The sequence below is a fragment of the Cnephaeus nilssonii genome (genome assembly GCF_951640355.1).
Source record: "Cnephaeus nilssonii genome assembly, chromosome: 22".
Classification (NCBI taxonomy): domain Eukaryota; kingdom Metazoa; phylum Chordata; class Mammalia; order Chiroptera; family Vespertilionidae; genus Cnephaeus; species Cnephaeus nilssonii.
This window is the reverse complement of record NC_137093.1, coordinates 18,455,373-18,482,562: the sequence shown is the minus strand read 5'-3', so window position 1 is coordinate 18,482,562 and position 27,190 is coordinate 18,455,373. Positions and strand designations below refer to the sequence as shown.

The following is a 27,190-nucleotide window of genomic DNA, read 5'->3' as shown; positions in this document are numbered from 1 at the left end:
CCTCAAACTTTTTAAACAGGGGGCCAGTTCACTGTCCCTCAGACCGTTGGAGGGCCGGACTATAGTTTTAAAAAAACGATGAGCAAATTCCTATGCACACTGCACATATCTTATTTTGAAGTAAAAAAACAAAATGGCCAAAACACTCGCATGTGGCCCGTGGGCCGTAGTTTGTGGACGCCTGACCTAATACAATGGTAAATGCTACATAAATCGTTGTGCCGTATTTTTTCAGTGAATAATGACAAGGAAAAAGTCTGTACATCTTCAGTGGGGATACAGACACCCAACCACCGTCGGCTACCTACACCGTGTAGGCCAGCAACAGCGTAACTTTTGAGGGTATTTTTGACCGAGGTTGGTGGAACCTGCCCACGCAGAACCCGTGGATTCGAAGGGCTATGTCTGTCCATACACAAAACTTCTCTCCATGAAAAGTAGGAATAGCTGAAGAAATGTGTGCTCTCTCCTTCGGTTGGAGGGCACCCCTGTAGCTCAGAGCCCTCCCCCCACCCCATAACTGCAGTCCTCCTGTAGCCCATGCCCCCCAAAAGCCCTCTCCCTGCCCGCCACCAGATCCTCCCTGTGGGGTGGGCCTGGGCTCCACCCCTGAATTACCTGGGACCAGAAGCCTGCCCTGTTCAGTGGATGAGGGGCCGCCGTCCCCCTTCTCACACTCCTCTCCCTGCTGTCAGCAACGCCCGCCATCCCGGAGCCGGAATAAATGCCTGGCTCTGCTCACAGGCGCCAGGTGTGGACGCTTCCCCCGATTTGCTGATTCTCACCTGGGCCCTCTCACCCACAGCCATCGGTTATTGGGGGAGCATCAGCTCCCGTGTGGGGGGGTGGGCTTTCCAGTTCTGCACCAGGAAGTGAAGGGTGGGGTGGGTGGGAGTGGAAGGGATGAGCAGAGCCAAGAACAAAGGAAAAATCGAGCAACTCCCCAGTTTTGCCCAGCATCCTCCCCACCCCTACCCCCACCCCCACCCCGTCTCCAATGGGAATCAGATGCCTCGTCAAGGCCCAGCCAGCACAACACGCAGCACCCGAGCTCCTACACCTGGAGCCCGGCCTCCCCTGCGGCTCCCCACGCACCATTCCCAGCGGCCTGCGCAGTAATTTGAATAAGTTGTAGAACCTGTTTTCATTGTAGACCTGCACGTTTGGTCCTGGTTTCCAGGGAATTGTAACGCAGTCCCGTGAACAATCTAAGTACAGAACAGAAGGGGTTCGCCAGCCCCCCGAGGAGAAGGGAACGTACCTGGGAGGTCAAGGCTGAATGTAATCTGAGAGAATGTTAATCTAGGGGGACAGGAACCCCTGGCAATAAATACGCTCACCTTTCCAGAGCCCAAAACTCATCTTTTTTTCTTTTTATTATTTTTAATATGTTTTTATTGATTTTAGAGAGAGAGGGGAAGGGAGAGGGAGAGAGAGGTAGAAACATCAATGATGAGAGAGAATCATTGATCGGCTGCCTCCTGCACACCCCCTACTGGGGAATCGCCCGCAACCCCGCATGTGCCCTTGTCTGGAATTGAACTCGAGACCCTTCAGTCCGCACAGGCCGATGCTCTATCCACTGAGCCAAACCAGCTAGGGCCCCTCACTCATTTTTCAAAAGCCTTTGAACTAGAACAGAGCGGACTTGTCTTTTCAGCTCTGATGCTCCCTACAGCCCCCTCGGTCCCAGCGAACGGCCTGGCCACTGGGGAGTGAGACGGATGCCTCCTGCCCACGGGCTCACTCTGTGGATCTTCTCTGGGTCTGGGGATCTGAGCGGAGGGGACGCCTCCAGGCTCAGCAGGACTATCCCCTTTTTCCACCCACTGCTCCAGGCCAAGGTGCCCCCATCTCGGTGGGCCCCCGTTCCCTTCACCTCAAGCTTCGCCCACAGCCAGCCAGCGGTCAGCAGAAATGAATGGCTGAGGGGGGACGGTGAGGGGCAGCGCCGATCCTTCGGGTCCAGGTCAGAACGTGTTGTTCCTCTGCTCACCGCCAAGACCTCCCGTCCACACGGGCCCGGGCAGAGGAATAGGAGAAAGACGGTTGGCCCTGAGGAAGGGAAACGCCTGGGGCGGCCAGGGGGAGCCGAGGAGATGGGAGAGGGAAAGGTTTTGGAAATGCTGAAGGAGCCATTTCGGAGGCCAGCGAGTGGAAGTGCATTTTGGCCTTCTCCTCCTGGCCTCAGCCAGTGAGTTTATTCCCGGCAGGAGAGGCCCTGGCCCAGCATCCCGGGGCCGCCGGGGACTTCCACAGGCAGCACAGGACTGAGTGCAGCAGCCGGGTTTGCGTCCTTCCTCCTCTTACGGAGGAATCTTGGGCAAGGCACCTGGCTACCTACCCTGCTGGGTGTTCCCGGTTATGCCTCACGGAGGAGCCGATGACCCCCCAGGGCCCTCCCAGCGCAGACACCCCGTGGGAGACATTGAGACAACCCAGAACACCACCGGGCAGAGGCACAGACAGAGGGGTGCAGCGAGTTCCAGCCGCCACAAGCCTGTCTGTGCTCTGCAGCGTTAGGGAGGGGACCCACATACCGCCAGCGCAGGTTCGAGTTCTCCCACCTGTGAAGTTGAATGGGGCATTCTTCCAGGTCTACAGGGCGCCTCAGGCAGCTGTCATCCCAGGAAATACTGCCCAGTGAGCAACTGGAGGATCATGGGGAAGTCCCTGCCCATCTGAAAAGGCCCCTCTCCCTGCACTCAGCCCAGGCAGGCAGGCCCTGTGACCTCACGCCCTGTGACCTCAGGCCCTGTGACCTCACGCCCTGTGACCTCACGCTCTGTGACCTCTCACCAACTAGGAATGTGAACTCTCACCAGCCCTGAACCTGCTTTCTTTTTTTAAAAAATTGATTTTTATTTTATTTATATTTTTGTTGATTTCAGAGAGGGAGGAGAGAGAAATAGAAACATCAATGAAGAGAGAGAAACCTTGATTGGCTGCCTCCTGCACGCCCCACACTGGGGATTGATTGAGCCTGAAACCCAGGCATGTGTCCTGACTGGGAATCTATCAGGGACCTCCTGGTTCATAAATCGTCATTCACCCCCTGAGCCACACCAACCGGGCTTAATTGATTTTTAGAGAGAGAAAAAAGAGAAACACTGATGTAAGAGAGAAGCACTGATGTAAGAGAGAAACATTGCTCTGCTCCCTCCTGCACACACCCCAACATGGGGTCCAAACCCCCAACCTATGGTATGTTCCCCGACCAGGAATCGAACCCGCCACCTTTTAGTGTATAGGATGATGCTGCAACGAACTGAGCTACCGGCCGGGGCCGGGACCTGCTTCTAAGATGTCCGCCTGGTCAGGGCCAGATGAGCCTGTAGTAGCCCCACGTCCCACATCAACTGCCCTTCCCCATCACAAGTGGCACAGAGGGGGCCCACGGCAAAGACTTCCTCTCTGCTGGTTTATGTAAACAAGTTTGTCACCAGGTCCCCCCAACCGTCACACGTTCCAAACACGTATTTCCATTTTTCTAGTCTGTTTCTAGGCATTTTTTCCTGTCCTATCAGGCATTTGGACAGCACTTCGATTATGAAATTCAAAGGTGTCTGATGCCCTTTTGATTCTGTGGACTGTTCTCTGAAGGTACTGCTGTGTGAAGAGATCGAGAGGCACCCGGTCAGCGTGGCTCAGTGGTTGAGCGTCGACCTATGAACCAGGAGGTCACAGTTCCATTCCGGGTCAGGGCACATGCAGGGCACATGCCTGGGTTGCAGGCTCGATCCCTAGTAGGGGACATGCAGGAGGCAGCTGATCAATGATTCTCTCATCATTGATGCTTCTATCTCTCCCTCTCCCTTCCTCTCTGAAATCAATAAAAAAATAAAAAAATTTAAAAGAGGTCAAGGGGCTTACTGACCTGGTCCCTACCCCCCTAATCACCCCCCCCACACACACACACACACACAACCACACACTTCACCGTGACCTTGTAGCTCTTTGGAAAAAGCGCAGGCTGAGGATGCAAGAATGCCCTTTTTTAGTTAAACGAGTCCACATAGTTCCCGGGGAGGGGTCTGGCTCAGAGACGGTTATTCTCCATCTCAGGGGCGTGGGCAGGGAAACGGTGACACGTCCAAGGTGAAGGACACATGCAGTGGAGTAAGCAGAGCGCCAGGGGAGAGGGAAAGTGTGGGCGGCACCCCAGGAAAATACACACACACACCCTCCCGCGGGGAGCGGCTGAAACACAGTGGAATCGGTCCTCCTCCGCGGGAAACAGCTCTGGGCGTGACTTCAGGGAACAATGGAGGGGATGGCGAGGACAGAAGGGAGCTGCCCACACAGGACGCTGGAACTGGGAACAGGGAACAGGGGGGAAGCAGGAAGGGATCGTGGAACTCCTTGAAGCCCTAAGAGTTAGGGCTCCATCGAGCATCGTGTCATCGCTGGAGGCAGATTAGGCCGCAGGGCGACCAGCGTGATGTGCCAACGCTGCTCTGAGGATCGAAGCTGCTCTTTCTTCTGCATCTTTCCTGGGAAGCGGGTGGGGCACCGGAACATAAAGGTGCTCTAGACAGGCCTCCCCTCGTGGTCAGCGGTGCCAGGCCCCGCTCACTCCTCTTCCCCATGTGCTGCTCCAGCTCCCTCTCCTCTCCTGGCCCTGTCACGGCTCAGAAGGGCTCCTCCGAGGAGAGCCAGGCCGATCCCTGGCTGCCAGCTGGGTCGCAGGAGCCTGTGCCCCGCACAGATGCAGAGGGAAGACCAGGGCACACACCTGTGGGCATCTTCCCTCCCTGCCGCCGAGGCCAATGCCTGTCCCGGGGAAGAGGCTTGAGCCGTCTTCCAGACAATCCCACCGCGTACCAGCGGGTGATCAACATTCACGCTCCTGCTCTGGGGATGAGCCTCACCTTTCTCTGTGTTATCTGCTGGCTTTCCAGGCTCCCTTCCTCACTGTCACCCCGAAGAATCCCAGCCCGGGGACCGGGGCCTGACCCGAAAGCAGTTACCCGCCACCTCTCCCAGCTGAAGGGGCCTGCAGACCCCCAGAGCCCACACCACAGGGAGCAGCCAGGGGGTCGGAAGAAGTCACTTCCACCTCCCAGCGACTGCAGGCCTCGCTCCACCCCATCAGAGCCTTCTCCGGCCCTGCTCCTGCCCCGTTCACACCCTGTGGCCACCTTAGGGTACCCAGAGATGCCACCTGTGTAAGGCTGCAGGGCGAGCTACACCGTTTATGGGGCCCGTACAAAATGAAAATGCAGGGCCTCTTGTTCAAAAATGAAGAATTTGCCCAGCCGGTGTGGCTCAGTGGTTGAGCATCGACCTATGAACCAGGAGGTCATGGTTCGATTCCCCATCAGGGCACATGTCGGGGTTGCTGGCTCCATCCCCAGTGTGGGGCGTGCAGGAGGCAGCCAACCAATGATTCTCTCTCATCACTGATGCTTCTCTCTCCCCCTTCCTCTCTGAAATCAATAAAAAAAGTATTTTTTAATATATTTTTATTGATTTTTTACAGAGAGGAAGGGAGAGGGATAGAGAGTTAGAAACATCCATGAGAGAGAAACATTGATCAGCTGCCTCCTGCACACTCCCCACTGGGGATGTGCCTGCAACCAAGGTACGTGCCCTTGACTGGAATCGAACCTGGGACCCTTCAGTCCGCAGGCAGATGCTCTATCCACTGAGCCAAACCAGTTAGGGCAATAAAAAAGTATTTTTAAAAAAGAACTCCCTAAGTCCTCCCTAGGTCCTTGACACTGTCCCTCTGGGTCACCCCAAGCAAGGAGAACATTTTAAATAATTAAGTAAAACGCAAAGGATTATGGATGGACTAGAGAGGTGAGAGCCTGTAAGCAAGGCAGCACGACTCCTCCAAGGCCGCAGGACCCCTCATGCCTGCATGTGTAAGCACGCCCCCCCACACACACGTGTAAGCATGCACACACATGTATAAGCACACCCACGTGTAAGCACATGCACACACACCATTTATGTGACCACCTCCCCACCTAATGGAAAGTTCTACTTCCTCCTTTCTTTCTGAGACAAAGCAGGGCACCAGGCGCTGGTCTCGGAAGCTCCAGGCACAAGCAGAAACCCAGTCCTTGCTGGCCGGAGAAGGCCCTGAGCGCTGTGGCCCCCACTCTCAGCCTGGCCCCAGGGGCAGCAAAGCAGTAAGAACAAAAATACTTAAAAAGAAATAAAGTATTTTACTCAAACGCACAAACACACTCTGAACCCCAGCTGGGAGCTGGTAAAACAATTCGCGTCGTAGACCTGTCTGTCGTCCAGGGTCCTCCGGGCCCGGCTTCCTGAAGAGCGTGTCCCCAGGACCGCAGCGCCCAGCCCCCCTCAGAGGCAGCGTCGTGCCGGGCCTGGGTCAGAGGCGAGGAAGCAGATGTCCAGGGAAGGGCCCGGCTGCCCAGGGCCGGAGGGACCGGCTGCGGTCTCCGGCCTCCGCTCAGGTCCGCACCCGCATCCTCCTCTCCCCACCTCCCAGCCTCACTTTGGAGGCTGAGGGAGGTGAGAGGCTCTGCCAGCTGGTCCTCCGTCTCCAGAGTCCTGGGGATTCAGCTCAGTCTGTGGGGGGCCTGAGGCAGGGGTGCAGGTAGCGATCCGGTGCTCAGCCCGCAGGGGTGCACGTTGGGGTGACCAGTGGATGGCCCCTGCCTCTACACCCCAGTCTGCTCTTTAATCCAGTCCCGGAAAACGGGGAGCCTCGTGTACACGCCTGGCTTGTCCCTCTGAGCGCAGCCTTCGCCCCAGCTCACCACGCCGGCCTGGAAGATCCGCCCATCCGCCTCCACGCTGGACAGGGGGCCCCCGGAATCGCCCTGAGGGGAGACAAGCCCTGAGTGCCCCGCCCACCTTCCCAGGCCCACCCCGCCCGGCGCCCGGCACCCACCTGGCAGGCATCCACGCCCCCGCTCAGGTAGCCCACGCACATCATGCGCGGGGTGATCTGCTGCGGCAGCAGCTTCTCGCAGGTCGTCTGGTTGATGATGCGGATCTCGCCCTTCTGCAGGATCAGCACCACGGAGCCTGGCGAGAGGGCGGGGCGGGCTGAGCTGGGTGGGCAGGCGGGCTCCTGGGGCCACGCCACGTGGGGACAGCACCCTCACAAGGTGCTCCCACAGCAATAACTGGACTAGCAACACTCTGGACACAACCCGAGCCTGAGGCGGACAAACGGCTAAGTAACGGGTGATGCATCTACCGCCGGATACTGTGCGGCCATGCAAGCCATTAGGTGGCAGGCCCCAAAAGACCCACTATACACCGCAGAACAGCCGTGAGAATGAGGAACAGAAAGCGGCCCTGGTGGGGTGCCCAGTGGTTAGAGCGCCGGCCCTTGGACCGAAGGGTCGTGGGTTCGATTCCCAGTCAAGGGCATGTACCTTGGTTGCAGGTTCCCCAGGTAGGGGCGCATGTGGGAGGCAGCCAATCGATGTGTCTCTTTCACATCGATGTTTCTCTCTCTCTCTCTCTCTCTCTCTCTCTCTCTCTCTCTCTCCTCCCCTTGTCCCTCCCTTCCACTCTCTCTAGAAATCAATGGGGAAAATATCCTCAGGTGAGGATTAAAAAAAAAAAAAAAAGGAGGAAGAAAGTACCATAAAATGCCTTATGTCAGGTTATTTTTCTCTTTCCTCTCCAGAGCCTGCAGATTTCAGCAGTGTACTATAGTACAGGGGTTGGCAAACTGCGGCTCGCGAGCCACGGTTTGCCGCTCTGTTGACTACTGAGTTTGCCGACCACTGACCTAGACTCTCGATTCCAATAATTACAGGCTGTTGTTGTTCCTTGTGATTAAGCCCCTATCCCAGTGGTCGGCAAACTCATTTGTCAACAGAGCGGCAAACAGTTTGCCGACCACTGTAGTAGATCAGAACCGAGTGTTTCAATATAACATTTACCAACTAAGGGCCCTCCTGGAGGCAGAAGGAGAGAGGAGGCCGGGCTCCCACCACTGGTCCCTAAATCACACTGTTTCCATTCGGTGCTCTATGCTCACTGATACCATTTTATCTTCATTTTACAGGCGAATAAACAGCCTCAGAGTTTAAGCAACTCGCCAAAGTCACGCAACCAGGATGTCCATCCAAAGCCCGGCCTCCCAGTCCTCTAAACCTCCCCCTCCAAACCCTCCCCTGACCCCCAACAGCCTGGTCCTCACAGAGGAGGCAGGAGGGGCAGGCCAGCTCACCTCCCTCGTAGGTGTGGCCCCAGCCGGTGACCCAGATGGCCTTGCCCGTGGGGAAGTCATGCGAGGTGTCGGGCAGGCAGATGGGCCGCACGGTGTTGCTGTACTCGACCGGCCGCTCCAGCTCCAGCAGCGCGATGTCGTAGTCGAAGGTGAAGTCGTTAAAGGAAGGGTGGCTGATGATGCGCTTCAGGCCACGCTCCTGCACCCCCGAGTCGCTGCGCTTGCTCTGGTCGTGCAGGCCCAGGAAGGCCTTCCACATGGTGTGGTCGGAGTACCTGCAGAGGGAGCCAGAGAGCACCCCGTGAGCCACCTGCTGCACACCAGCCACACACCTGCCACATACTGTGAGGGGAGTGTGGCTCCTCCTTGGCCGCTGCCCTCAACTGGAAATTACTAGGTGCCTCCCACCACCTCACTCATCCCCCATTCCCTCTTTTAATTCATTGTTATCTGTTTACCAAAAAATACCTTATTATATCTTACTAGTCTCATCTTTCACAGAAGGAATAACACAGAACTCAATCCAAAGGCTTTTCTAACACAGTGGCGTCTACTCTAGGTACCAACAGAATTGAAAAATGCATTGAACTTGACCTATCGGGTTGGCTGCTGGTAGCAGGATCGCGGTAGCAATTCTGGAAGTGTCTCGTGTTTACTAGAGGGCTGAACACCTAAGGACAAGACACTGATGGTGGGGGCCAATTTCTGATGTGGGAAAAGGGGGCCACAAACCAGGAGGGGGCAGAGGAAGAGCGCTGGGCTGCTGACACACAGGGTAGCAGTACACACTCCTGATTTTCCCACCAACGCATCCTAAAAGCAGTAACATCCCCAATACCAGCCAGAACTTGGTTTCTTTCCTTTTTTTAAAAAAAAAATATTTTATTGCTTTTTTACAGAGAGGAAGGGAGAGGGATAGAAAGTTAGAAACATCAATGAGAGAGAAACATCAAGCAGCTGCCTCCCGCACACTCCCTACTGGGTATGTGCCTGCAACCAAGGTACATGCCCTTGGCCAGAATCAAACCCGGGACCCTTGAGTCTGCAGGCCGACGCTCTACTCACTGAGCCAAACCAGCCAGGGCCAGAACTTGGTTTCTAAATATCCTTCTCCATTCAAAGGAACCAAGGCTCCTTGGAGAAATGGCTGCTTTCAGGTCTGGAGCAAGGAAACAATAAAGCCAGCCTAGACCATGTATTTAACGGAAGTGAATGGGTTCTCAAACTGTGATGAGCCAGCCACGGGCGCTCACAGGCCAAACTCGGGATCCTCCGAACACGCACATACACAATAGGCTTCGTTACCACACACACTGAATAGCAGAGAAGGGGGAACGGAAATCCATGAGTTCATCCTGAGTCTAAAAAGTCATTCCAAGAAATTAATGAGGAGGAGGAAAGGTATTCTTTACAGAAAAACCAGCGAATAAATACAGAAGAAAGGGTGGATGATAAGTCGAATTTTGCACCCACCACAGCAGGAACCAACATATGCAAGAATCATTGAGGAGCCGGGCTGGCGTGGCTCAGTGGTTGAGCATCGACCTAGGAACCATAAGGTCACAGTTCAACTCCCAGTCAGGGCACATGCCCGGGTTATGGGCTCAATCCCCAGTGTGGGGCATGCAGGAGGCAGCCGATCAATGATTCTCTCTCATCATTGATGTTTCTACCTCTCTCTCCCTTTCCCTTCCTCTCTGAAATCAATAAAAAAGTATATTTTTTAAAAAGAATCATTGAGGAATGCTACAACCACTGGGTAAGAGATTGTTGGGGAACAGGATATTCACACTGACTCGAAGTGTCATCCAAGATTACTTATTGACAACCCCGGGGGAAGTACCACTAAGGTGGGGAAACCCCGGACACCACCTTAACCACACAACCCGACTTTCCTCCCAGTCGGACACCAGGTGCTTCCTGAGGACACAATATCACCGACGCAGTGTTTCCTACGAAAATGTGTAACCTAACTCTAATCAAGAAACAACAATCAGAAAAATCCAAATTGAGAGACAGTCTATTAAATAACTAGCCAGGCCTTTTTCAAAATGCAATGCCAACATAGACCAAAAATTAAAGGCTTGGGGGAGCTGTTACAGATTTAAAAGAGACTAAAGAAAACCAATGAGGCCCGGCCAGCATGGCTCAATGGGTGAGTGTCGACCTATGAACCAGGAGGTCACGGTTCGATTCCCAGTCAGGGCACATGCCCGGGTTTCAGGTTCGATCCCCAGTGTGGGGCGTGCAGAAGGCAGCCAATCAATGATTCTCTCTCATCAGTGACGTTTCTTTCTCTCTCTCTCTCTCTCCCTCTCCCTTTCTCTCTGAAATCAATAAAAAATATAACATGAAGTAAAATATTACGTGAAGTTTAAAACAAAGTATGTGTGTGCATGGGCATGCGTAAAGAGATAAAACTAAAACAAATGTGGTAAAATTCAACAATTAGGGAAACAGATCAAAGAGATGAGGGAGTTCACTGTAATTTTTATTCTTTCATGGTACTCACAACTTTGTTGTAGGTTTGAATTTTTTTTTCAAAATAAAAAACTGGGAAAATAAGGTCTTTTTAAAAATATATATTTTTTATTGATTTTTTTACAGAGAGGAAAGGAGAGGGATAGAGAGTTAGAAACATCGATGAGAGAGAAACATCGATTCAGCTGCCTCTTGCACACTCCCTACTGGGGATGTGCCCGCAACCAAGGTACATGCCCTTGACCGGAATCGAACCTGGGACCTTTCAGTCCGCAGGCCGACGCTCCATCCACTGAGCCAAACCGGTTAGGGCAGAAAATAAGGTCTTTAAAACAGAAAATGCATATGATCTCGAACCTCTCGGGAAGTCAGGAGGCTACTCACCCCAGCCCTGCAGACTCACCCTCGGGCGCCTGACTCCCCGTCCCTGCCCAGAGCCCTGCCCAGAGCCCGGCCCCGGCTGCCCTCTGCTGACTCAGCACCCACCCCTCCATTCTTGCCGCCCCTCCCTACGGAGTCTCACACCCAGACCCAAGTGCCAGCCTCCACACAGACCTTTTGGCCTCTGGTTTCGCTCTAATCTGTTGCTGCCAGATAACAGCTCCCTAAGGACTGTGAGGACCTCTTTGTCTCACTCGACAACCTAACCTGAGTCCCCAAACCTACCCAGTCAGCCTCACCTCACCAACTGGCATTCCACACCCCCCACTAATTCTGCCCCACCCTTTCCAACGTTCCCCCATCATCCTCATAGTCATGTACTCATCGATTTCTTGACTCAATAATTACTGGGCACCTCTGATGTTCTCGGGATTGCACTAGACCGAGTCTTTGAGTTCACAGTGAGCGTGGGGAGGGACCCAGGAGAACGGCCACGACACAGTGCGGGAAGTGTCCCTCGGAGGAGTGGGCAGACCCTACAGGAGAGCGTGGGGTGGAGGCGGGAGGCGGGACAGGGAGCGGGTCATGGACCAGGCCTTGGAGATCTAATAGGACTTGGTCAGATCGACAGGTGGGGAGAAAGCAGCATATTCAGAGAGAGCAACGAGGGCCCGGCGTGGCTCAGTGGTTGAGCGTCGACCTATGAACCAGGGGGTCACGGTTCGATTCCCGGTCAGGGCATATGCCCGGGTTACGGGCTCGATCCCCAGTGTGGGGCGTGCAGGAGGCAGCTGATCAATGATTCTCTCTCATCATGGATGTTTCTTTCTCTCCCTCTCCCTTCCTCTCTGAAATCAATAAAAATATACTTAAAAAAACAAACAAACAACAGAGAGAGCAAAGGGATTGTGAAGGAAGCCCCCCAAATTGGACATATGGACAGTGTGAGGCCAGGACAGGCGGCTGAGGTTGAAGAGACCGGATGGTGTGGCGTGTGGGTCACGCTGCAGCATTTCTACGCTATCCTGCAAGCCACGGCCGGCATATAAGGAGGGGTTGACAGGATCAGGGTAGCTCATTGGAAAGACCGCTCTGGCTCTGGGGAGTACAGACTGGAGTGCTCAGAGGAAGCGACAAGGTCAGGCAGGGCTGCTGCAGCCACCTGGGCCGGGGCGCCGAGGCCGAGGCCGTGTGAGTGGGAAAGGGCAGGGCAGCTCCCGGGACACGGAGGAGGCCAGCGCCTGAGGCTGGAAGGACACGACAGGGTGGGGGAGGAGGGGAGTCCCCTGTCCCCTCTGGCTCCATCTTCCTGGGATCCCATCACCCGCCACGGACGTCCCTCTGTCAGCCCTGTGCTGCTGCGGAGCCCTGTGCCCCAAGACTCCCTACCCCCGTCCCAGCCAGGCCCACTCACCCAGCCACCCCAACTCCAGCCACGCATCTTCCCTCTAAAGGCCATGGTACCCAGCTGAGGACGGTCTTTATTTTATTTTTTATTTTTTAAATGCATTTTTATTGATTTCAGAGAGGAAGGAAGAGGGAGAGAAATATAGAGACATCAATGAGAATCACTGACTGGCTGCCTCCTTCACGCCCCCCACTGGGGATGGAGCCCACAACCTGGGCATGTGCCCTTGACTGGAATCGAGCCCGGGACCCTTCAGTCCACAGGCCAACACTCTATCCACTGAGCCAAACCAGCCAGGGCAGGACAGTCTTTTTTTTTTTTTTTTTTTTTTTTAAATTTCTTTATTGATTAAGGTGTCACATATTTGTCCTCATCCCCCCATTCCCATCCCACACCCCTCCCCTTGGATGCCCCAACCCTCTGTTGAACTTAAGCATTGGTTAGGCTCATATGCATGCACACAAGACCTTTGGTTGATCTCTCCCCCCTCCCCCCACCCTCCCCTATCCTCCCTCTGAGGCCCGATAGTCCGATCGATGCCTCCTTGTTTCTGGTTCTGTTCTTGTTCATCAGTCTATGTTGTTCATCATTTCCCCTAGATGAGCGAAATCATGTGTCACTATAGATATACTTATAAGAATTGAATGTGCGACGAGCAATAATAGTTATGCTGACAGTCAATTGAATCAGTCTGTAGTGAGTTTCTTTCTGGACCAACAGTTCTTTTGAGACCCAATATCAATGTCCACCGGTTCCCTATGAGTACATGTCGGCACTGACCCCTCAGCTCTGGATGGTGGACAAATGGTGGTAATGCAGGTCCGACTCCCTCTGGTTTGGTCTCGGCTGGACCCAGGGGCACTGCTTCACCCGGATCCAGGGGCCCACGGCCTCGCCCGGACCCAGGGGCACTGCTTCACCCGGATCCAGGGGCCCGCGGCCTCGCCCGGACCCGGGGCCAGGCTCACCCGGATCCAGGGGCCCGCGGCCTCGCCCGGAGCCGGGTCGCGGCCTCGCCCGGACCCGGGGCCCAGGGCTCACCCGGCTCCGGGGGCCCGCGGCCTCGCCCGGACCCGGGGCCCAGGGCTCACCCGGCTCCGGGGGCCCGCGGCCTCGCCCGGACCCGGGGCCCAGGGCTCACCCGGCTCCGGGGGCCCGCGGCCTCGCCCGGACCCGGGGCCCAGGGCTCACCCGGCTCCGGGGGCCCGCGGCCTCGCCCCGACCCGGGGCCCAGGGCTCACCCGGCTCCGGGGGCCCGCGGCCTCGCCCCGACCCGGGGCCCAGGGCTCACCCGGCTCCGGGGGCCCGCGGCCTCGCCCCGACCCGGGGCCCAGGGCTCACCCGGCTCCGGGGGCCCGCGGCCTCGCCCGGACCCGGGGCCCAGGGCTCACCCGGCTCCGGGGGCCCGCGGCCTCGCCCCGACCCGGGGCCCAGGGCTCACCCGGCTCCGGGGGCCCGCGGCCTCGCCCCGACCCGGGGCCCAGGGCTCACCCGGCTCCGGGGGCCCGCGGCCTCGCCCCGACCCGGGGCCCAGGGCTCACCCGGCTCCGGGGGCCCGCGGCCTCGCCCGGACCCGGGGCCCAGGGCTCACCCGGCTCCGGGGGCCCGCGGCCTCGCCCGGACCCGGGGCCCAGGGCTCACCCGGCTCCGCGGGCCCGCGGCCTCGCCCGGACCCGGGGCCCAGGGCTCACCCGGCTCCGGGGGCCCGCGGCCTCGCCCCGACCCGGGGCCCAGGGCTCACCCGGCTCCGGGGGCCCGCGGCCTCGCCCCGACCCGGGGCCCAGGGCTCACCCGGCTCCACGGGCCCGCGGCCTCGCCCGGACCCAGGATTCAGCCTCACCCGGACCCAGGGGCGCACAGCCTCGCCCGGACCCAGGATTCAGCTTCACCCGGACCCAGGGGCGCATGGCCTCGCCCGGACCCAGGGGCACGTGGCCTCACCCGGACCCGGGGCCCAGCCTCACCCTGACCCAGTTCCCAGCCTCACCCATACCCAGGGGCACGCGGCTTCACCCGGATCCGGGACCCAGTGGGGTTTCATCTTCTTGATCCCAATTCCTGTTGGTCAATTCCCTCTCAGCAATTCCTTCGGCCATTTTCTCAGGGTTCCAGGGCAGCCACCGCAGAACTCGTTGGGCGGCGGGCTCGGCGAAGCTCCGGTGTGCCCGGTGCGCGGCGGCGGGCTGGTCCGGGGTGGCTGCGTCGGCCCTTGGGTCTGCAGCGGTGGCCGGTCGCCGAGCGTGCGCACCTGGCCGCTTCCGGGGTGTTGAGATTCTTGAAGGACTCGGAGGTCAGCAAGCGCGTAGTCTCCCGCCCCATGTCTCCCAGGGGCTCGTCTGTCCGTGCTCGGCAGCGAGTGAAGCCTTCCCCTCAGCCGGAGACCGCTGGGGGAACTGCACCGAGCACGTTCCAGGCCACCATTGTGTCGCCTGAGCCGTAGTTTTTAAAGTGTGGTCTTTGGGTCACCGGCATCAGCTTCATCCCGCGTACCCCTCTCTTTTATTCTAGTTGTATAGCATCCGCTCAGTTAGCCCTCCGGTGGTTCTGGATGGTGTCTGCTCTGCTCTCCCGTTGTAGTCTCAAAACCGTTGTGGTAGGCAGCAATCAGGCTTCTGCCCTATGCCTCCATCTTGGTCCTTGTTTGTATAGTTAAGTCTTGATTGTTGTTGGTGTCACTGGGAGGAATTGTCCTCCAGGCCTATTGGCCGTGCGGACCCTCTGTGACTATAAAGGAAGAGTTGCTGTGCGGAAGACACGCCTATGTGCCGGGTCTTGGTGCAGCAAGGCTTCGGCGCTCACTGCGTCTGCCTCTTGAATGTGTCCCTTATGGGAGTGGTCGAAGTCTGGTGTCATCTCACACCGACCACTAGATGCCCTCATTTCTGGGTCTCCAATGTAGTGTAGGTCAGCTACTGCCTGTGGCCCCTCAGCAGGAATTACAGCATCCCTTATATTCGTGACCTGTTTCGGTGCCTTCCCCTTTTGGCTGCCTCCCTATCGCTCAGCTTCCCCAATCTCCCTAGGTGGTCGCTCTTGATATCCCCCTTTGTGGGCTGAGTGCAAAGTCTTGGTGTTGTTAAGCCTTGATTGCTGTTGGTACACTGGGAGGATGTGACCTCCGGCCCAATTGGCTGTGAGGATCAGCTGTGTCTATGCCGGGAGACAGCCCCATTCAACTAGACTTGCAAAATTGTAAAAGCCTCTGTGTTCAGCTTGGATGGGGCGGAGTTACAGGGCGGAGCCTACCGCCTTGGCTTCCTGTCAGCCCCGCCCTATGAGGTTCCTGTGTCTCAGTGTCCCTCTGTACTCCCAGCAAACACCTCTGAGAGAAAAGTGCCCTGGAGTTTCGCGCGCTGCCAAACAGTCTAGTCTCTCCCCCAATGAATCTGGATTCCCAGATTCTCTCCCGGAACTGGGTTTCCGTGTAGTCAGAATTGGGGCTCACCTCAGTCTGGCGCTTTTGTCTCCTTCCCTCCAGGGCGACTCAGCGGCACAGTCAACAGCCCATCCTCCGCGCACAATCCCCTGCGCGCCTCCGGTGCTCTGTTCTTCGCCGCCTCTCTGCATCTCTGCCCCACAGCCCAGTTTTCCCCAGTATGAGCCTGGCTTCCCCGGGTCTTTCCCGGAACTGGGGTTCAGTGCAGTTGGAACTAGGGATTCAGCACAGTCCGGAGCTTTTGTCTCCTTCCCGCTAGGGCAATCCAGCGGCACAGGCAACAGACCCTCCTCTGCGCGCATTCCCGTGCGTGGCTCCGGCGCAGCTCCTCTGTGTCTCCGTCCCACAGCCCAGACTCCCCCAGCATGAGCCCGGCTTCCCAGGGTTTCGCCGGGAAATGGGGTTCAGTGCAGTCGGAGCTGGGGTTCAGCACAATCTGGCGCTTTTATCTCCTTCCCGCCAGAGAACGCCAGCCAGGCCGTCAGCCGCCCCTTCCTCTCCGGCTCCGTCTTCCCCGCACGCTCGCGGGTTCGTGTCTCCGCCTGTGTCTCCATACCTCAAGCTTTTACGGCTTCTCTGATTTTCCTTGTGGTTTTCTTTTTCCTTCTAATTGTGGGCATTTCAGTCAGCCAGCTTTCCTGTGGTTCTGGATGATGTCCGTTTTGACTTTTAGTTGTGTTTTTGATATTGTTGTGCCCGGCTGTAGGTTAGGTGTTTAACCTATGCCGCCATCTTGGTTTCTCCTTCAGGACAGTCTTTACTGCCTGAGCAGGTGCACACCTGCCCGTAACAGAAGCCAGCCGGAGGTGTGGCACCGAGGTCCCGGTGACCACCCTGGGTGGGAGAGGACACTGGAGGAAGTCAACAGTCGGACGGAGCTGACCGCTCACCAAGCACTCCTCTAGGCCCACAGGTTACGTCCTTTTCTGTCCCAAACAGCCCTTCCGGGCAGGGCCACCCATGCTCAGATGAGGACTCACGCACCACGAGGCTCAGTAACTTGCTCACCCAAGGTCACACAGCTAACAAGTCACAGATGATCCAAACTAGCAACCTGTGCCCTCCGCCAGAACATGGTCCCTCCTCTCAGGAAGAACTGCGGGCATCTGTGACCTAGAAACGTGTCCGAAGTGACCGTGCACCAGGTCCTTGCACACGCCACACCTGCCTCCGCTCACAGCTCTCCCTCCTGGGCCGGTGACCAACGCCCTCGCATTTCACACCCAGATCCGACGCCCCTGCCCACGAGGCATTCCTCACAGCCGCCCTCCCCAGGACTCGGGCAGAATTCTAGTCACTTCTGCCCACGGCGGAGCTGGAGCGAAGTTGACAGAACGGGAAGAGGAAGGACAGGCAGGTGCGCGAGGCCGCACTGCCCCGCGAGGCCCCAGGGACCACAGCGCTGACTCCACTCCCTCCACCCACGTGCCGTCTGGCCGTGCCCACATCTGCGCCTGGGAACTCCGTGGTGCCACAGGCCCTGTCTCTCGGGAAGCCGTGGCTGCCCTCTCCCTGGCAGCCCGGGCTCCTCGCGGAGCGTGTGGTGGAACAGCACAAGCTCACAGGAAGGCCCCGAGCGTGGGAACCCCTGGAGCGTGGGAACCCCTGGAGCATGGGAATGTCTGCGCCCTGTGCCCACAGCCCCAGGAGCAAGCTGTCCCCTAGACTCCCTCCCGAAGCCGCTGGCCAGGGGGCCTGCATGGGCGGGAGCCACAACACAAAGCGCCCAGCCAGCCCGTCCTGAGACCCCACACAACCCTTCCTCGGGACCGTCCCTGTGCTGGGCTCGAGGCTGCCCGGACCTGCGGTTACAACGTGCCGAGCACCTACTGTGCGCAGACGCAGGGCCCAGCACTTCATGTTTAATCCTCACAATCGAAGGATACGAAGTCCCAGTGCCGCCGAGGAGCCTGAGGCCTGGGAGTGTGAATACCTGCCCGCGGCCACCTGGCCGGCGGCGCTGCCTGTCACTGCTCGGCTGGTCTGAGCAAGTCCTGGGGAGCCCGTTAGTGCAGCGACGAACCAGCGGGCTGTGGGGCCACACCCCTGGGCCCGGGTCTCGCTCTGCCCCTCAATACCTGGGCAACCCCGAGCAAATGTGCTTACCTCCCTGAACCTACGTGTCTGCAAAATGCCACGTGAGCAGACCTGCCTGGCCGGGTCGCTAGGAGGACACTGAGGTGGTGCTTGCCTGAGAGGGAGCCCCGAAGAGACCCCCGTTTTCATTATTGCCGTGAGTAGCCGCATCCTGGGTGTCTGCGCCCTCCAGCCCGGCCCCGCCCCAGCGCCAGCCCACCTTCGTGACTCACAGACACAGGCCTTCCAACCCCAGAACCCACGCGAGGGCCTCCCAGAGCCCCCCCACCCCGCACCCCGCACCCCGCGGCTCACTTGAATCCTCGGTCGTCGGCGAAGCAGTGCGCGGCGGACACCATCCAGCTGGGGGAGATGAGCGAGGCCCCGCACAGGTGGCCCTGGCCCAGCGCGTGCAGGCTCACCTGCCAGGGCCACTCGCCTTCTTCCGCATCCTTGCCGCCGACCACCCGGGACTGCCTGCTGAAGGCCCGCAGCCCACAGTCTGGAAGGAAGGGCAGGGGAGTTAGGGTGGGTGCCAGCTCCAGGCCCCACAGCAGACCCAGGGGGAGCCCGCAGGGAGCGGTTGCCACGCAGTGGGCACCGCACTGCTGGTGCAATTGTGGCATGACAGACCCTACAAGCGAGGAACTCTGAGCCTCGGACCCACTGACTTCCATGGGGCCCTTTCCCTGCTCCCAAGGTCAATACCCTCACATCCCTCCCCCCACTGCACAAATGCATTGGGGCGCCTGCAGACACCTGCTGGTTAGCTTAGATTACCAGGGGTGCCATTTGCCTAGATTTCCCTGGCGAATGCTGAAGACACAGCTCAGAGGGAGCACGGGCGGGTGACAGGAAGTCAGAGAGCAGCTGCCAGGCTCAGATCTAACTTGGGCCAGGGCTCCTGGCACACACACGAGGCTGCAAACTAAAGCATGGGGTGGGGTGCGGGCAAACACGGGGGAGGGCTTGGGAAGCTGTGCCCCCTCTCCCCGGCAGGACAGGAAAGCCAGGGCCTGCCATGCCCCTGTGGCAGGGGCCAGAAGCGGGGGCCAGCCCAGCACCCCCACCAGGACCAGGACAACTGAGGTGCTGGCTGCCCTGGGCCTTGCCTCCCGGACCAGGGCACGCCCATGGGGGCAGTGCCCTCGTGCCAGTCAACACATCGGCAAGGTCATCCTTTCCTCCGGGCAGCAGCCAGGGCAGAAATGGGTGCGGGAGGCCCTGGCGGGTTCCGCCTCTGTCTGTGCCCGCACAGTGAACCCCCTGTGCCCGCGGGCGGGCCCGCTCACCGCAGTTCTTCTCATCCGAGCCGTCGCTACAGTCCTTCTTGCCGTCACACTCGGGGTTGGTCTTGCTCAAGCAGAGCCCGTTGTGGCAGCGGTAGGTGTGTTTGGTGCAGGTGACGACCGCCCCTGCATGGGGAGCAGGACGTGGGGAGAAAGTCAGTTCCACGGGGGACCTCAGCAGCAGCCTGCCACCCGCCCATCGACGCCCCTCCCTCAGGCCCGGCCCACGCACCACACCACCGCCCACTGTCCTTCCGGCCCTGCCGAGGGTCCTCCACGTTCTGGAGGGTTCTCCCTCTGCGGACGCCCTTTCGTCAAACGAGGTCGTTTGTGTTTATTAAGCTCTGCACGCACTGCCTGTGAGGGTGCTTGGGCGGCTTCCTGGGAGCAGGAGGAACCCCCAGAAGGTCGGGGGGGCGGGGCCAGGCCTTACCGCTGTTGCACTTGGCCTCGTCGGACCCGTCCCCACAGTTGTCCTTCCCATCACATCGCTGGCTCTCGGGGAGGCACTTCCCGTTGCCACACTGGAAGGTCTTCGCCGGACAACCTGGGAAGCACAAAGCACTTTCAGGGTCCAAGTCCCGGCTGAGTGGACTGCAGGGAGCCGGGCCCCCTCGGGCAGCCCCCCACGGGCAGCCCCCCACGGGCACTCACTGCACTCCAGCTCGTCGCTGTTGTCCCCGCAGTCGTTCACGGTGTCGCACACCCAGAAGAGGGGCTTGCAGAACTTGTTCTTGCACGTGAACTGGTAGGTGGCATTGCATTCTGGGGGTGGCGAGGGCGGCAGTCAGCTCACTCGTCACTCACTGCCTCCCTGGGAAGCTGCCTGGGGACCTGGTCCCTGGAGAGCACCCGGGGGCCCCGCTCACGGCCTATGGAGCTGCCTGCTCCTCGGGGCCCAGGCTCCACACAGCTGAGCGAGGGAGGGCTAGAGGTGTACTCGGGGATGGGCACAACCTCCCGCCACCTCCCGCCACCTCCGGCCCCCGGGATCAGCTGGCAGGCGCCAGGGCCCAGCAAGGGCAAGAGAGGACATCCCGGCCCACAGCCCCACTCACTGCAGTCGAGCTCATCGCTGTGGTCGGCGCAGTCGGCCCAGCCGTCGCAGCGCAGCTCGTTCCCAATGCAGCGCCCCGTGTTGCACATGAACTTCCCTGGGCACGCTGCGGGGAGAGGACAGGCCTGAGGTCCGGGCCTCCACCCTCCTCCACAGCCGCTCCCCGCCTCACCTCCCTCCCCAGAGCCGACCTCACGGTCACACTGAGGACTCACGAAAACTGGCCAGTCCAACCCTGAACGGAGAGGCGCAGGCTGCCACGGCCACCAGAGGGCAGGGGTCTCCAGGTCCACCAAGCGTGGCCAGGGGGTTGTTACAGCCCAAACAGGAAGGCTGGCCCAGGTCCCTCCCGACAGCCAGTGACCCAACCCCGGGAGCTCTGGGCAAAGCAGAGAGGGGCTGGCTGGGTGCTCTATGGCCCCAGAGCGACGCAGAGCAACAGCAGCTGGGCAGCTCGGGAATGTGGGTATCCCATCCCCCATTTCCCACGTTTCTGAAATGGAAAGGTGTCTGACACCTGATGTCATCAGGCAGACGGCGAGGTTCGGGAGGGACCACGGTCACTTTGTCTACATTGGTAGCTTAGTCACTTATCCGAGGGGTTTGCTCAGCTCATTTCACTCTTGGTGGAGAGCCATGCCATAGGATTTTTACTTAAACTTGGACTCCTGCGCACAGTTAAAATGTCTTCCCGAAGGTTATTCTCTGATGAAGGGCTGACACACAAAACCATTTGTACGTGGGAGAACCGCTCCTCACGCCACAGACGGTGAAATTAAAGGCAACAGAAACTGCTAGATCCCTCAGGGACAGCTCATGCACCTGTCCCAGGCAGGAGCAGTTAGTGTGGTGTGCATGCCCCGACGTTTCCAATGTCTCAAAATGATGCTCTTAACCGTAAAGGTGCAAAAAGGCCGTCGAGACAAGCACTGATGGTCAGTGATCCAGGGCCACAGGGACAGGTGGCCCCAAGGGACCAGGGTCCTCGGCTCAGGGGCCGCACCTGGGACCGAAGGGCATGGGATATGCCAGTGTTCACGGGAGTCTTTCTTACATGCATGGCCCGGCCGGCGTGGCTCAGTGGTTGAGCGTCGACCTATGAACCAGGAGGTCATGGTTCGATTCCCAGTCAGGGCACATGCCCGGGTTGCTGGCTCGATCCCCAGTAGGGGACTGTGCAGGAGGCAGCCGATCAATGATATTTCTCTCCTCCCTCTCCCTCTCCCTTCCTTTCGGAAATCAATAAAAATATCTTTTTTAAAAAATAGATTAAGCCCTGACTGGCTTGGCTCAGTGGATAGGGCATCAGCCTGCGGACTCAAGGGTCCCAGGTTCGATTCCGGTCAAGGGCATGTACTTTGGTTGCGGGCACATCCCCAGTAGTGGGTGTGCAGGAGGCAGCTGATTGATGTTTCTCTCTCATCAATGTTTCTAACTCTAACTCACTCTCTCTCTTTCTCTCTCTTTCTCTCTCTCTCCCTTCCTCTCTGTAAAAAAATCAATAAAAATATCTTTAAAAAAAATAGATTAAAAAAAATACATGCATGTCAGGTAGCCTTTTCCCCCTCAGAAGGCTGCCAGAGGGACATGCGCCTCACACTCCCTGGGGCCTTAGGACGAGGAAGGCCCGATGCTAGGAAGATGCAGCCCGGAGCGTGCCCTGGGGTCCTTCCCTCCAGCCCGGTTCCTCCTTCTGAAGAAGCCACTCACGGTCACTGGAGTCATAGGACAGGTACTCGGCCCAGAAGCCCGTGTCGGTGTAGGACTGGTCCGAATGGAAGCGCACCGTGATCCTGCTGCTCTTGCTGGCGACCACAAACTGGGACTTCTCTCCGCAGAACCTGGGGGGGGGGGGGGGGTGCGGGGAGGCCAACTGTAGGCAGAGGACCCAGCCTGGGGCGTGGACACTCCCCCCACATGGGCACCGGGCCCGCTCCCTGACTCCCCGGCCAGTCCCCCAACTCACTGGCTTGCTCCCCCACTCCCCAGATGACACCCCTCTCCCAGGCACTCACTTCTCCCCGTTGACCTCCACGTAGTCCTTGGGGCATGTGCCCACGGGCACGTTGGGCTCCCACAGGTAGAAGACTTTGAAGGACACCTTCACGTTCCGGTTGTGGGGCACCTGCAGAAAGACACGCTGCTGGCTCTCCGCTGCTTCTTTCCCTCTTCCCCAAACCCGAGGGCGTCAGCGGCGGCCGTGGGGCTGGGAGGAGGGGGCGGGCAGGGAGCGTGGCTGCTGCTTCTCCTCTCGGGCCACGGGGGCTGCATGCCACCCAGAGCAGGAGGGGTCGGGGGCCGTGTTTGGAAGAACCTCTAGACTCAGGGGCAAGAGACACGGTTATATGGCTAAAGAAGGCTGGGCCCGGCAGGCGTGGCTCAGGGGTTGAGCGTTGACCTATGAACCAGGAGGTTATGGTTCGATCCCCAGCCAAGGGCATATGCCCGGGTTGCGGCTCGATGCCTAGTATGGGATGTGCAGGAGGCAACTGACCAGTGATTCTCTCTCATCGTTTATGTTACTATCTCTCTCTCCCTCTCTCTTCCTCTCTGAAATCAATAAAAACATATTAATAATAATAATAAAAAAGGCTGGAAGGTCCTCCCACCATTATGGAGGGAGGAAAAGGAGATGGATCTGGGATGGGGAGGGCGTGAGAAGCAGTCCTGTGTGGGGGACTCTTGTCCCAGGGCCATTCAGCAAGTGCTCTCAGCGGCACATGCCCACTCCGACCTCGTCCCCACCCCACCTCTGGCTGGGAGCAGCCACCGGCCCTCTCACGTGACCCAGAGCAAGCGGAGGCTCTGCCCACGCCCCCCAGACGGCCACGGAGGAGCTGGGACTGGAGTCTGGGTCTGCCTGACTTGGCAGCAGGTCAGCCCCGCACAACCTTGCCCCGCAAGACCCTGCCACCCGTGCAGTTCACACCTGCAGCCTCGTGGAGGTGGCCAAGGAGCTCATCCCCTCTGCGCTCCTCACGTGCCATCCCGGAGCGTCCCCTCCTCCCTCTGTCTGTCTCTCTCTCTCATTCATCTCCCTGACCCCTCCCCCCCTCCCCCCACAGCTCCTACCTCGATTTCCCAGGTGCAGTTGATGTTGGGAGGGTAGTGGCCCGGGTAGTAGGGGCTGCTAAATGTCCCGCGGGCGTCACGTAAGTAGCCTCCACAGCCTGAGAGAAAAGAGGAGAAGGAGCACGAGGATTGAGCACGGGCTGGGCCAGGCGGAGGGGCAGGCGGAGCGGCCTGAGGCCAAGCCAGGGCTCTGGGCTGCAGGCCTGGCAGCTGGGCACCGGGAGGCTCCACAGCCAGTGCGGGGCGGCTGCCGGCGTCGGCGGGGCTCCGGACCCAGGTGAAGGGCTAATGGCCTATGCCTTCAGCTTCCAACCTCTGTCACCGACCTGGCCAGCCCACCACTACCTGCTGTCCCCTTCTCCCTCTGCCCGCCCCTGCCCCTGCCCCTGCCCCTGGCCCTCTCCCTGCCCCTGCCCCCACCCCTGCCCTCCTTACTGCTCATCTTGGGCAGCTGGAAGAACACGGCTTCAAAGCCAGGATGTCGCCGCTCCGTGTTGGTTATCAGCGTGACAAGCAGGACATTCTGGGAGGAGATGAAGGTCATGTTGTAGGAGGGGGGGTAGCTGCCACACAGCCTGTGGGGGGCAAAAGAGGCGGGCGTTAGTGAGGGCAAACAGAAGCCACGCAGAGGGGGCCCAAGGACCCCACCCCTAACCTTGGGCCCCTTCACAAAAGGCCCGCCCCACCCATAACCTCAGTAAGGATTTAATGATAAGACCGTCCATTTAAAATAGCAAACCCTCAGAAACACTGACTGCCTAACATTACAGGATTCATTCAACTACAGGCTAACTAATAGCAAGAACAGTAGTCGTAACACTATGAACTACTAACGCTCAGTGCTTTTATAGCCGTTAACTCAGGTAGATTCACAGCAACTCTACACAGTAGAGACGATTAGCCCCATTTTACAGGTAAGGACAATGAGGCACGGAGAGGTGAACTAACGATTCCACAGTCAGTCAGTGTCGGGGCTGAATTCAAGCCCGGGCATCAGGCTCCGGAGCCACGCGGCCAAGGACTGTATCCTGCTGCCTCAACTACACCACGTCTGTCCCACTAGAAAACGACGATCAGAGGCAGAATTACTGGTTCGGAAAGACCATCATCATCAAGGGTGGGGCAAACGTAGGTTTAAAATTGTGAGTACGTGAAACGCAGGCTTTATTCTTGTATTATTTATTAATTGTTGTATTACTAGAGGCCCGATGCATGAAATTCCTGCAACAGTAGGCCTTCCTTTCCCCGGCTGCCGGCACCGGCTTCTCTCTGGCACCCGGCACCCGGGCTTCCCTCGCAGCCCCAGCTTTGTCCGGAAGAATGGCCTGTCTAATTAGCATATTATGCTTTTATTATTATAGATTTTCCATATGAACAACTATAAACCTACTTTTGCCCTATCTTGTATGCTTCATTTTTATTTACTTTTTATTTCCCCTTCATTTTATTTTAAACTTCATTTTTTAAAAGCAGATAACAAAACCAAAGGTGCTGTATAACCCTATATCCTATATAATAAAAGCCTAAGTGTCCGGTCCTCTGTTCAACCAATCAAAGCATAATATGCTAATGATATGGTAAGGCCGCTCAACCGCTCACTATGGCGTGCACTGACCACCAGGGGTTAGCTTGCTGCTAGGGTCCAGCCAATTGGGACTGAGCAAGGAGCAGGCCTAAGCCATCAGCCCAAGGGCTCCCAGACTTCGAGAGGGTGCAGGCTGGGTTGAGGGACCCCTGCCCCAAAGTGCACGAATTTTGTGCACTGGGCCTCTAGTTTAAATATAATCACAAATAGACACTCACACAGCAGTAAAGTCTGGAAGAATAGACATCACAAAGTCAGCAGTGATTGTTTCTGGAAAGTAAGATTATGAATGATGTAGGTCCCCCTTACGCATGCCTGTTTTCCACTCTTGCTTCCCAGGAGATGTGTTTATCTGTAGTACCGTTAGTGAAGTAGGAGGGACAGAACCCTGCACCAAATGGGTGGAGACAGAGGTCCTGATGCTAAGCGGTGGCAGCAGATGGTTCCCGCTGGGTTTGGGCTTGAATCTTAGCCTGTCATTCATCCTGAGACGTAGGCAGAGCTGGGGAGGGGGCAGTCCGCCCGCCCGCAGCACCTCCGAGGGCAGCCCCTGCCCGACCTGCGGCTGGCGGGGGTGGTGTTCATCTCGCACCCCAACCTCCGTGGCAGGTGCGTGATGCCTTTCGAGTCCCTGCCATCCCGATGCTTTCGCACCTGGGACCTTGCTGACTGCAGAGAGGGCCCTCCCAAGGTCAGACCATTCCTAGGGACAGTCTAGACACACCCATGGCCAAGTCTTTCAAGCGCAAGCCAACCCATCCAGAGCCCACCCCGCGTCTCCTCCCTGGGGCTCCTACATTCCTGGCCACCACCCACCGGCCTAATCACCCTACAACCAGGCCCCAGAGCCCATTGGAGTTGCTTAGAGCACCTCCCTGCCTCGCCTTTCCTGCGGGAACCACACAGAACGGCACTGCCATGTTCGCCGCCATGTCCTCACCTCCCGACCATCCTGGTGCTTCCCCAGGGGGGCCCTCCGTTTGGGAATTGTGAGTAACAAACTCTTTCCTTTCCTTTCCTTTTCTTTTTAAGGTTTAAAGGCTCCTCATATATATATTTTTTATTGATTTCAGAGAGGAAGGCAGAGGGAGAGAGAGATAGAAACATCAATGAGAGACAGAATCACTCATCAACCACCTCCTGCTTGCCCCTCACTGAGGACTGATCCCGCAACTAGGGCATGTGCCCTGACTGGGAATCGAACCTCGACCTCCAGGTTCACAAATCGACGCCAGCCGAGCAACAAACTACCTTTTCAATGGCAGCCTCTCCCGACCTATCGGCCTCCACAAAACCGCGTTTCACCACCGCAGGGCGCTCCTTGGCTCCGCAGGTGAAGGACACCCTGCTTACTGGTGTCTAGGGACCAATCGCCTCCCACCACGGCCAAGGCAGAGATGTCACCTCTGCGGTGCTCCGCTGAGCTCATGCTGAGGACGGCGCCACACCCGCCCTCTGCTGCCTGTCAGTCTGCAGTGGCCTGTCACACACACTGTCTCCAACTTGGTCAGTTCGCAGTGGCCTGTCACACACACTGTCTCCAACTTGGTCAGTTCGCAGGGGCCTGTCACACACACTGTCTCCAACTTGGTCAGTTCGCAGTGGCCTGTCACACACACTGTCTCCAACTTGGTCAGTTCGCAGGGGCCTGTCACACACACTGTCTCCAACTTGGTCAGTTCGCAGGGGCCTGTCACACACACTGTCTCCAACTTGGTCAGTTCGCAGGGGCCTGTCACACACGCTGTCTCCAACTTGGCCCAGAGGCCCCGCCCACCAGAGGCGCCCACAGCCCACCTCTGCGCCCCCGGGACACTCACTGCACCACCGTGCGGGGTTCCACGGGGCTCAGGGTGTCATACACCACGACCCGGTCATTGCCATGGGGGTCACACTCTGCGACATCAAAGCTTCGGAAGGTGAGGCTCAGCACGGAGTTGGCATCGCCCCGCAGGGTCCACTGGCAGCGGGCGAAGGCTGGGTAGGGGCTGTCGGGAAAGCCGGGCGTGGTGAAGCGAGTCCGCTCCCCCCATCGGGCGTGCAGGGCGAATCTGCATCTGTCTGTGGGAAACAGAGGAGGAGAGTCAGAGCCCCATAGGGGTGCCCCCAGGGCCGGCCTCTCCAAGGCGCCCCAGGTTGCCATGAGCCTAGGAGAGACCAGGAAGCAGCATCTCGTGGCCTGGGACAGGCGAAGGGATGTGCTGGCTGTCACCAGTGTGTGACCGATCCCCTACA

General features: G+C 58.2%; 1 protein-coding gene across 1 annotated transcript in view; it reads right to left on the bottom strand.

Moving 5' to 3' along the window:
• Positions 1-6,156: 6,156 nt before the first annotated feature.
• Positions 6,157-27,190, bottom strand: part of ST14 (ST14 transmembrane serine protease matriptase) — a 41,558-nt gene continuing 20,524 nt past the window's right edge. Inside the window, exons 7-19 of the mRNA XM_079762280.1 lie at positions 26,776-27,016; positions 23,806-23,945; positions 23,371-23,468; positions 22,314-22,423; positions 22,009-22,139; positions 20,300-20,404; positions 19,896-20,006; positions 19,675-19,788; positions 19,245-19,367; positions 18,268-18,454; positions 8,171-8,445; positions 6,872-7,008; positions 6,157-6,800 (exon numbers count right to left, since the gene is read on the bottom strand). Coding sequence (XP_079618406.1) covers positions 6,639-6,800; positions 6,872-7,008; positions 8,171-8,445; positions 18,268-18,454; positions 19,245-19,367; positions 19,675-19,788; positions 19,896-20,006; positions 20,300-20,404; positions 22,009-22,139; positions 22,314-22,423; positions 23,371-23,468; positions 23,806-23,945; positions 26,776-27,016 — 1,934 coding nt within the window. The 3' untranslated portion in view covers positions 6,157-6,638. The remainder of the gene's footprint in view (positions 6,801-6,871; positions 7,009-8,170; positions 8,446-18,267; positions 18,455-19,244; positions 19,368-19,674; positions 19,789-19,895; positions 20,007-20,299; positions 20,405-22,008; positions 22,140-22,313; positions 22,424-23,370; positions 23,469-23,805; positions 23,946-26,775; positions 27,017-27,190) is intronic.